At 35.9% G+C, this 12,197-nt stretch overlaps 1 protein-coding gene across 1 annotated transcript in view; it reads right to left on the bottom strand.

Annotated features, from left to right (window-relative positions):
- Positions 1-8,204: 8,204 nt before the first annotated feature.
- ZPLD1 (zona pellucida like domain containing 1) overlaps positions 8,205-12,197 on the bottom strand; it is a 41,638-nt gene continuing 37,645 nt past the window's right edge. Inside the window, exons 9-10 of the mRNA XM_047755818.1 lie at positions 8,880-8,909; positions 8,205-8,458 (exon numbers count right to left, since the gene is read on the bottom strand). Of these exons, the coding sequence (XP_047611774.1) occupies positions 8,283-8,458; positions 8,880-8,909 (206 nt within the window). The 3' untranslated portion in view covers positions 8,205-8,282. The remainder of the gene's footprint in view (positions 8,459-8,879; positions 8,910-12,197) is intronic.

A 12,197-nucleotide genomic window follows, 5' to 3' on the forward strand; every position in this document is an offset into this window, starting at 1 on the left:
ATCCAGGGTTCCCTCAGATCTGCTTAGTGTCTGTCATTGTATAATCTGAAGTGCACTGCAATCATTAGCATGTCAAATAATATGTTAGAATCATTTAGGAATAAATAGAGCAGTTGCATTTTCACTGTCTCTCAAAGGTTTGGATTTTTGTTTTCTTCCTCTTCATTAGATAAAGTACAGAAAAGTTTTTTTTTTTCCAGTAGATGAAATAAAGTTGAAAATTGATGCAACTATCTCAATAATATAGACAAAACACTTACCTCAATTTCCAAATTACCGGACCACTAAAATTCCTTTCTGGTTTAAATTTTCTGAAAATTTTCTCAACAAAAAAAAAAAAGAAGAAAAAGAAAGAATACATACCAGAAAGTGGCAGTATAAGAAGACTAATATTTGCTGTATCGAACAGGGAACTATAGAAAATTGACAGAACACTGTAAACCAACTATAATGGAAAGAATAAAAATTATTCTTAAAAAAAGACTATTATCAAGATGAATTACTTTTCCAAACTTACTATAATTAAACTTTCTATCAATTTCCTTCCTCTCTTTTTTTGTGTGATCTCATACTATATACACAGTTCTATATTTTGCTTTTTTTCTTTTCTTATTATAGCATAAGCATTTTCCATCTGGGTAAAAGTTTTTTAATAACTGATTTCAGTATTTACATATTATTATACCCAGAAAAGTACCATAATACAACTAAGAATTCCGTATTTAGGAACATTTAAATGGAATCTAATAAAAATATTATTTATATAAAGTTATACAGTGATAAACATCTTTGTACATGAATCAATGTATCTAATATGTTAAAGCTGTGAGTTAATGATGACATCATTTGAGTAACAGGTTTCTCAGGTCCCCTGGTGATGCTGAGCACATGGACCCACAGTACATTCTCTAAACATCCTTGCTGGTGTTTTGACTAATGTTACTGAGTTTTAGGCAGTGAAATATGAGAAAAAAAATTGCGGGTGATAAACTTTACATCTAAAGCAGCTCAAGAGAGAAGAACAGACAAGACTTAAAGGTAGTAAAAGGAAAGAAATCACAAAGATCAGAGCAGAAATCAATGAACTAGAAACAAAGAAAACCATAAAAAAGATCAATGAAACAAAAAGCTGGTTCTTTGAAAAGATCAACAAAATTGAGAAACCCCTAGCCAGACCTATCAAGCAAAAAAGAGGAAGGACTCAAATCAATAAAATTAGAAAAGAAAAAGGAGAAGTAACATCACAGAAATACAAAGGATCAAAAGAGATTACTATATGCAACTATATGCCAAAAAAATGGAAAACCTACAAGAAATGGACAAATTCTTAGAAAGGTACAATCTTCCAAGACTAAACCAAGATGGAATAGAAAAGATGAATGAAAGAACTGAAATTCAAAATGTGATTAAAAAACTTCCAACAAACAAAAGCCCAGGACCAGATGGCTTCACAGGTGAATTCTATTAAACATTTAGAGAAGAGCTAACACCTATCCTTCTGAAACTATTTCAAAAAATTGCAGAGGAAGAGACATTCCCAAACACATTCTATGAGGACGCAATCACCCTAATACCAAAACCAGACAAAGATACCACAAAAAAAGAAAACTACAGGAAAATTTCACTGATGAACATAGATGCAAAAATTCTAAACAAAATACTAGCAAACTGCAACCAACAATACATTAAAAGGATTGTCAATCATGGTCAAGTGGGATTTATCCCAGGGATGCAAGAGTTCTTCAATACCTGCAAACCCATCAGTGTGATATACCACATTAACAAACTGAAGAATAAAAACCATATGATCCTCTCAACAGACACAGAAAAAGCCTTTGACAAAATCCAACACCCATTTCTGATAAAAACCCTTCAGAAAGTGGGCAAAGCAGGAACCTACCTCAACATAACAAAGGCCATATATGACAAACCCACAGCAAACATCATTCTCAATGGTGAAAAGCTGAAAGAATTCCCACTGAGATCAGGAACAAGACAAGGCTGTCCACTCTCACCACTACTCTTCAACATAGTTCTGGAAGTCCTAGCCACAGCAATCAGAGAAGTAAAAGAGATAAAAGGAATCCAAATTGGAAAGCAGCTGACATGATACTGTACCTAAGAATCCTAAAGACTCTATCAGAAAACTGTTAGAGTTTATCAATGAATTTGGCAAAGTCACAGGATACAAAACATACTAACAATGAAAAATCAGAAAGAGAAAGTAGGGAAGCAATCCTGCTTAACATCACATCCAAAAGAATAAAATACCTAGGAATACAAAAGACCTATACCTACATAAAGAGACAAAAGACCTGTATTCTGAAAACTATAAGACACTGATGAAAGAAATCAAAGATGACACAAATAGATGGAAAGACATATCATGCCCTTGCATTGGAAGAGTCAGTATTATCAAAATGACTATACTACCCAAGGCAATCTACAGATTCAATGCAATCCCTATCAAACTACCAAGGACATTCTTCACAGAACTCGATCAAAATAGTCCAAAGTTTGTTTGGAAGCACAAAAGACCCAGAATAGCCAAAGACATCCTGAAAAAGAAAAATGGAGCTGGAGGAATCAGGCTCCTGGACGTCAGAAGATACAACAAAGCAACAATCATCAAAACCATATGGCACTGGTACAAAGACAGAAATATTGATCAGTGGAACAGCATAGAAAGCCCAGAATTAAACTCGTGCACCTACAGCCAACTCATCTATGACAAAGTATGTAAGAATATACAATGGGAGAAAAGACAGCCTATTCAATAAGTGGTGCTGGGAAAACGCAACAGCCACATGGAAAAGAATGAAATGAGAACACTCCCTAACACCATACACAAAAATCAACTCCAAATGGATTAAAGACCTAGATAGAAGACCAGACACTATCAAACTCTTAGAAGAAAACATAGGCCAAACACTCTCTGACACAAACCACAGCAACATCTTCTCAGATCCACCTCTCAGAGTATTGACAATAAAAACAAAAATAAACAAATGGGACCTAATCAAACTTAAAGGTTTCTGCACAGCAAAGGAAACCCTAAACAAAATGAAAAGACAACCCACAGAATGGGAGAAAATCTTTGCAAGTGAATCGACTGACAAGGGATTCATCTCCAAAATTTATAAACACCTTTTGCAGCTCCATACCAAAAAAACAAACGACCCCATCAAAAAATGGGCAGGAGATCTAAACAGACAGTTCTCCAAAGAAGACATACAAATGACCAAAGATGTTCAACATCACTCATTATTAGAGAAACGCACATCAAAGCCACTATGAGGTACCACCTTACACCAGCCAGAATGGCCAGCATCAAAAAGTCTACAAACAATAAGTGCTGGAGAGGGTGGAGGGTGGAGAAAAAGGAACCCTAGCACACTGTTGGTGGGAATGTAAGTTGGTGCAACCACTGTGGAAAACAGTATGGAGATCCCTCAGAAAACTAAACATAGAACTACTATTTGATCCAGCAATCCCACTCCTGGGCATCTATCTAGAGAAAACCACGACTCGCAAAGACACATGTACTCCAATGTTCATTGCAGCACTATTTTCAATAGCCAAGACATGGAAACAACCTAACTGTCCATTGACAGAGGAGTGGATCAAGAAGAGGTGGTACATATACGCAATGGAATATTACTCAGCCTCTAAAAGGAACGAAATATTGGCATTTTTAGCCACATGGATGGACCTAGAAATTACCATGCTAAGTGAAGTCAGCCATACAATGAGACACCAACATCAAATGCTATCACTTACATGTGGGGTCTGTAAAAAGGACAGACAGAACTTCTTTGCAGAACAGATTCTGACTCACAGACATTGAAAAACTTATGGCCTCTGGAGGAGACAGTTTGGAGGGTGGCGGGATGTGCTTTGGTTATAGGATGGAAATCCTGTGAAATTGGATTGTCATGCTCATTATACAACTACAGATGTGATAAATTCATTTGAGTAATAAAAAAATTGAAGTCATGATATACATACACAATGGAATACTACTCAGTCATAAAAAAGAACAAAATAATGCCATTTGCAGCAACATGTATGGACCTAGAGACGCTCATACTGGGTGAAGTAAGTCAGAAAGAAATGGACAAATACCATATGATATCAGTTATATCTGGAATCTAATATATGGAGCATTTGAACCTTTCCACAGAGGAGAAAATCATGGACATGGAGAACAGACTTGTGATTGACAAGGTGGTGGGGAGGGAGTGGGATGGACTGGGCATTTGGGGTTAATACATGCAAACTATTGCCGTTGGAGTGGATAAGCAATGGATCTTGCTGTACAGCACTAGGAACTATGTCTGGTCACTTCTGATGGAGCATGATTATGTGAGAAAAAATAATATATACATGTATGTGTGGCTGGGTCACCTTGCTGTGTAGTATAAAATTGACAGAACACTGTAAACCAGATATAACAGAAAAAATAAAAATGAAAAAAAAATTTAATAATAGAGGTGTGATACATATGGGTGGTGTGTTTGCAAGTTTCTCAGCTATGATGGGTCATTTCGTGTCAACCTGACTGGGCCACCATTTGTCTAAATATTTGGTCAAACATTATTCTAAGTATGTCTGTGGGGTGTTTCTGGAAGAAATCTAATGTTTTAATAAATAAGTAAAGCAGATTGTCCTCCCTAATGTGAGTGGACCCTATTCAATCCGTTGAAATCTGAATAGAGCAAAAAGCCAAACCCTTCCTAAATAAGAGGGAATTCCTCCTGCCTCACTACTTTTCTAACTGGGACACTGGTTTATTCCCTCCTTTGGACAAAAAATGAAACAGTGGTTATTCTGGGTTCCTGAGCCCTCTGGCTTTCAGACTGGAAATACCTCACCAGCTCTCCTGGGTGTCCAATTTGCCCACTGCAGATCTGGGGACTTGTCAGCCTCCCTAATCACGGAAGCCAATCCCATAAAACAAATCTCTTCTGCGTGTGTGTGTGTGTGTCTGTGTGTGTGTGTGTGTGTGTGTGTGTGTGTATACACATCCTATTAGTTCTTTTTCTCTGGAGAACCCTAATACACCAGCTAATGCTGGTATTTGTTTTGTTTACTACCCAAGCATATTTTTTTCTAAATTATAAATATGGATTGTTTTAGATTAAATATCTCTCTTCTTGTAAATAATTGAGGAAGTTCATTTCCAAAAGCAATTGATCTATGGTCAACTTGCTATTTTTCCTATAAATAGAAAATGAAGGCAAATGTGTGCTAGCTTAATAGCCCCCCCAGTCTTGACAGAAGGCTCTCCATCCTGTTACAGTTCTCTCTTTTTAAGTGTGCTGGGAATCTTCAAACTATGCCTCATTTTATTTGACTTTATTTATTTATTCATTTATTTGTTTATTGCCATATCCACAGCATTCAGAAGTTCCCTGGCCAGAAATAAAACCCAAGCCACAGCAGCAACCTGAGCCACTGCAATGACAATGCCAGATCCTTATCCCACTGAGCCACAAGAGAACTCCAAGGCAGCTTAAGTTCTAATCTTTCTTAATGTTTGTGAAAATAGGAATAGATGGTTGAGAGTAGGATGGAGATATATCTTAAAGCCAAAGCCCAAACAAAAACAAAAAAGTCTCTGTTTTAAAGATATTCATTTACAGTTATTTTATTAAACAATCATCTTTTACATGTCATCAGACCTTACCCCTGAAGTGCAAAAAAACAGTTTGAGGTATTAAAACTGAAGGAACATTTGCACATATTTTGTAAGGTTTTCATACTATCACAACTGGACATTTAGTATAACTGATTACTACATATAACTGCAGGTTTATAAGAACAAAGATATATAGGGCAACCTGGTTTGTCTCATTACAGCTTTGGATATCCAATTTATGATGTAAGAGTAATAAAAAAATAATTAGATTTAAGTTGCTTTCAAAATGATATGTCCATTATTCAGTTTTATAAAATGGTATACAGAATTTCACAAGTCAACAGCTGAAACAGTAGCTATCTCCAAAGCACAAAAATCAAACTGACAAACTGGTTTCAATGATATAATGTCCTATTCATAGGATTTAATTCTCAGATCAATAGCAATTCACTTAAAGTTTTTGAAATTCATTTACCAGAATATGTCAATACTATCCATGTACAGAGAGGATCATATAAATAGCAGGGTCTATATTTTTTTCTGTAGGATTTTTCCTTTAACACAGATATAGTTTGCCAATGCAAATAAAATTCAGAATGGTCACTTCAAAATGTGAAGTAACACAAGGAAGAGGAGGTTGGCTTTTTTTTTTTTTTTTTTTTCCTTAGGGCCACACCTGTAGCATATGGAAGTTCCCAGGCTAGGGGCTGAATTGGAGCTGCAGCTGCTGGCCTATATCACAGCAATGACAGATCTGAGCCACATCCGCTACCTACACCATAGCTCAAGGCAACGCCAGATCCTTAACCCACTGAGCAAGGCCAGGCATCAAATCCCCATCCTAATGAATACTACTCAGGTTTGTTTCCACTGAGCCATGACAGGAACTCCGAGACTGGCTTTCTGCGTGTTAGACCTTGTTACAGTAAAGGTGTTATCCAGAGATTTTTCAGATCTGATTTCCTTCTGATTGTGTGTATACCTTAAAAGAGAAAGCCGAAGCAATTATATAGCTAATTATTGTAATACAAATAGTTTCTTCTGAACTATTCAGCCAAATTGGAGAAAAGGTGTTTTTTGATTTGATGATTGATTTAATTATTAACATCAGAGCACAGGCACTTCATTTGAAACAAATCTAAAATCACAGAGTGATTTGCATGTAGTATAGTAAAATTAAGCCCAGAATACTAGGTCACAAATGTTGAATAGAAATTAGTCTGTATAGCAGTTTTTATAGTTAAAAATAGCACTTCTAGTAGCTACACATGCTAAGTTCTGGTGTTTGTCATTGAATTGCTTTATCTGTTCCATTGTGTGGATAGAGTGAAAAAGGGAAAGTTGATTTTTTGTAAGAATATAGGCTGCTTAAACATTAGCTTTTTAATTTTTTTTCAAAACTGATACAGAATAAATGTTTCTTGCAGTTTACTATTAGAGGAAAATACTGTTTGTCCCATGGCAATCATGAGACCTTCAAGAAAACACCTGAAAAATTAGACCTCCTCCAAACTATATACTTTGTCTGCATCAGAAATCTGAAATAAAAGCAATATTTTTTTATTTTTTTTTCATGGGGACTCCAGCAAAGTTCTGCAAAACACATTTAGCCTGTTCCACCTTTGTTCTGGGAGTGACGGGGGTGGGGTCAGGAACTTAGGTTGCTAAAAAAAAAAAAAAAAAAAAAAAAACTACATAGGAACATTATGCTTGTATGTAGGGATAATGTCTTCCCACAACCACTGTTTGTTTTCTCACATAATGGTTCTTGAATTAAGAATAATCTTTGCAGTTTTTACACTATTGGAAACACAGCTGCAACAGCAGCTGACTGGTTTACCTCAGAGCAGAGTGAACATGTGCTGATGTTCTCACTTGAGTCAGAAGGAGAAAACTAATCACAGCCACTTCTATCAAATGAATAATGATCTGGGGTCACTTAGTACCCTTTGGAGTTTACTGAGTATTTTTACAGTGTGCCACACAAACGGGTGCTCCTCCGGGTTAGGATACATTATACATTTCCCAAGAGTTTACTTGGTTTTTTGGTTTTGCTTTTTGTTGTTGTTGTTGTTAAATGAATGTCATCAGACATGGAAATCAGTCCAAAACACAGAAGGTCATAGAATCAGAAATTAAATCTCAGGTGTCCAAATTGGCCAGTCCAATTAAACCATATCTCCAAGCTACAATTATCTGGAATTAAACTAAAAGCAACTTTCATATCAGGACCACACATGCAAATCTAAGTGCCATCACAATGGGTTTTAATGCTTAGCAGGTAAAATGCAACAAATTAATTTTTTTCTATGGCTACCTTTTATCTCTAAAACCAATCATCAAAAGGAAAATGAAATAAAATGAAATCATAACTGATCCTGTAAGATCTAAGTCCTGAATATTGTTAGCTTATTGTTAGTGTACCCATAGGTGCCATCCAAATCGGGCTGACCACAGATATGTGACAAGAGCAATATTATCAGAATTCTTTCACTATTGTCATGCTGACAAGCTACACTGTGAAATCTATCAAACCTACAAATATAAAATGTTGACTGGCATTCAATGTAGACAGAGCACTGACCACAGTCACACAGCGGAGTCAGTGAAGCTTTCTCCAGAGAGCAGGGACCTGTTACAGTCAGTCAAAGACTGGGTTTTGTACCCCATTCAACACCAAGCTGGTGGGCACCTTCCTGTGCAGAAGGACCAGTGAGCACGTGAGAAGCGAAAAGCTCATGACTCCCAGAATGACCATTCCTGATATCAGTGCACTGGTGACAGCATTTAACTGGAAAGGAGGTTCATTTGGAGAACCTGCAAGTAATAAACACACATAGTAGACAGGTTCAATGTCAGAGTTTATCTCAGCTTGTCCCAGTTTATATCTGCAAAGCATGTTATCAGTATCTTGCAGAGAAGATGATGTACCACTTATTTGACTATAATTTCAACACCCAAAGGATTATATGATTTGGAGGCCTGGCATACTCTGGGCATCACCCCCCCCAAAAAAATCATCCACAAAATGCTATAAAAATTGACCAACAGTTTGCATAGGAGTTCAGAAATCCTCCACAAACTGTTATTTAAAATGTAAAAAAACGTGTAAAACCGGAGCTCATTGCATTTCAATGAATACAGTTTTGTGACTAATCCTGAAAAAATACTTAACATTTTCTAAACATTTAAACATTTAAAGTTTTCTTTCACTTTCAAGACATGTTAATTGTCTTACCAAGCTGTGAATTGTTGGTTGGAGTCTCATCTAGAGTGCGAGAAAGGAAAAGAAAATCAATATTGTAAATATTTACCTATATTTATTATAATTCTATAATACTTTTTACCTACATGTCCTTTCACCTTCATCCACAAGCTTCCTGGGGAGGGCAATAATGAAAGTCCCCCTAAACCATCCGCTTTCCTATTTCCTGTTCCATTCGTCTGAGATTTCATCATTTATCCATTCCCCCAAGCCCACACCCTGCCACTACCCTGGGCACACAAATATAATCACAAAGCATACTGTGCTGCATTCTTTCCTGCCAATTTTGCTTCATCATTCTCTCTCCAATCAGGTTAGTGGGGGCAGTAATTGTTAATAGCTATTACATTTTTCAGAGCCCTATAACCTGCCATTTGTTATTCTGTTATAGAGAAATATTCATTATTTAGTGCCAGTCTATTTTAAGTGATGCCAATTTGCCCATCATAATCTGCAAAAACAACATTTTAAGTTCCAAGAAGATAAATTCACACTTAATAACTAAATGAGAGGAAAACATGACTCTGGAGCTTGAGCTGTAGTTTATTTGCATCTGTTAAGTAAAAGACTGAAGCAGTTGATTTTTCACTTTTCCTTTGCATACATAATAAATTCAATTCACTTGGTTTCCCAATTTTTGTTAGCCATTTTGGCATCACATAGCAAATTCACCCTTGAGCTTATGCAATGAGTGGATTTTATATTTGTGTTTAAGTATGTGGGTGTTTATATGTGTGTGAGGGTTTATTTGAACCATAAAATGCATTTGACTGATTCTGGAGTATAAATATTATTACAATTAATGTGTGTGTACTGCCACACAGTTTACAAAGTGCTGTTTCATATGTTATCACATTTAATTCTCATAATTGCCATATACTTTGTATATTATCACTACCCCCATTTTACAGATGAAGAAACTTTGATAAAGTAGACCTATGCTTATATAAAAGCTCAGTTTCAGAGTCCTTTTTCTAAAATAATATAAACTAGCCATGTATGGGAAACATTTTTTTAATAAAAGAGATGAATATCTCAAGCTACAAAACTCCCAGGATTAGTATTTAAAACAATTGATGTGAGAACCTGGTGAGATATTTATAAGACATCTGATGACATTTCTTTTCAGACATATGAGTTTTGGCAGAAATGATGGTTCTGCTATTTGATCCTGAATTACAATGTCAAAAAAAAAAAGTGCCCATTCATAGAATTCTTTAGAATTCTTTACTATAATACAAAAGGAAAACCATAAATTTTCCTTATAGGACATCCTTGGGAAAATCCTAACCTCCAACCAACATCATTTTATATAGAATGGAAATAACTGAGATGCATCCATTGTGATGAATTCATCAAAAAATTCCCAAAACAAACTGCCCACTGGAACATGGAGGAGGATATATGATGCTCTCAAATGCCTTTCTAAAGTTATTCTTTGTTTAGAAATCACATTTATTCGCTTTTTAAAAAAAAAATCCTATTAAAGAATAGAAAGCTGCCTCCTTATCCCAAATTAAGTAAAAGTTCCATGACTGGGTATACAGACTATTTCCTGCAATATCACGTTAATAAACAAAATCAGAATATCCCCTTCTCTCTTATATTACCACCAACACCTCTGTAAGAACAATATCCTGGCCGTCACCCACAAGGACTTGGCTGTGGACAAAATCTGTATGTGGGGACAAAAATGCCAAAAGCCATACCAGCTGCAAGTGCAGGACTCTAAAAAACAGAGAGCATCCTAGAATTCCTATTGTGGCTCAGAGGTAATGAACCCAACTAGTAGCCTTGAGGATATGGGTTCGATCCCTGGCCTCACTCAGTGGGTTAATGATCCAGGGTTGAAGTGTAGGCTGGTAGCAGCAGCTCTGATTTGACCCCTAGCCTGGGAACCTCCTGCAAGTGAGGCCCTAAAACAAAAACAAACAAACTGAAAGCATCCTATCTTTGGCAGATAACTGAAAGCAGAGCATATAATGTTTGAATGCTCTTTGGTATTATATTTGATAGCGAATAATAGTAAGGAGAATAACTTTATCTGTTATCTGTTTTCTGCTGTTCCTGATATCCTGCAGTTTTAGGATCATCGACATTCAAAGGCAATCAAAGCACTGTCTAGAAAGGGGTAGATTTTCCCATGAGCATTTTGTCACCATTCACTTCTGTTTTTCTCTCACTGAGTTGGTCTTATATACATATATGCTAAAAGACACCTCCTGGAATTTGAACAGACTGGAATTCTAAACTTGGTGAACTCTAAGAAACATAAAGATAGCTGAGGACCCATAGGAGAAAAGTGATAGTAGCAATACTGTCTGAAAGTCAGAAGTGACAGATATATTGCCATTCTCTGCTTTTCTCTAAGTAGCTGAAATAAATGGAAAAAGAGAACATCAATGCAAAGATATTTGCAAAGTGAGTATTTTTCTTTTCTCAGCACAAGCAAACTATTTTTTAAGTCTTTTATTACCTACATAGTGAAATGAGACACATATTTCAAGTTGAGAACCTCAGAACTTTTTACTCTCCACTGTGTTATGGCCATTAATAGTCTATCTCTACTTTTGAACTCTAAGATCACCGAGGACAAACGTTGTGGCCCTTTCTCTATTACACTCCCAGTTCCTAGAAGAGCAGTTATCCCCTGTAAATAAATGTGCTAGAAAGAATAATTAGCTACCCATAGAATTCAGTTATACTAATTGGGAAAAGGTTTGGCTTGAACTTCTCCATAGGAATTTATAAAGAAAAAAAAAATTAGGTAGTACTATTTTCCAGTGATTATGCCTTCAAACTTACAGAATTGTACCCAATGATAAGCATTTACCTAACAAATGGTTTTAACACCTCAGAGCTTAAAATAAGAACACCTAATGAATTTTCAGGATTTTCAATTTTAAGGATATGATTATTTTCCTAAATCAATTAATATAAGTATTAACAATTTTGGCTAAAAATAACCAGAATGGATTTTATTTCACTAGAGTGAAACAAAACAAAACATAAGTTATGAGGTTTAACAGCTTATTAAACTTGACCCAAACCAGATGTCTAGGGGAAGGAGTGGTTCAATGAGTAAACAGGGCAAGAATTCCACGTGTTGGAGAGCTTTAAAGAGAGCAAATCAAGCCTAAAATTGGACTTGTCAATGAAAATCAGTCACAGGAACTGCAGAGATAAATTCAAGCTGAACTAAGGTAAAAATAAAGAGAAACCAAGGGTAGAAGGTAGCCCCAGTCTTCAAGATGGACATTAAATTTATACAGAATTTGCCTGTGTTGTATA

This window comes from Phacochoerus africanus, chromosome 1 (assembly GCF_016906955.1).
Source record: "Phacochoerus africanus isolate WHEZ1 chromosome 1, ROS_Pafr_v1, whole genome shotgun sequence".
NCBI classification, from domain to species: Eukaryota; Metazoa; Chordata; class Mammalia; order Artiodactyla; family Suidae; genus Phacochoerus; species Phacochoerus africanus.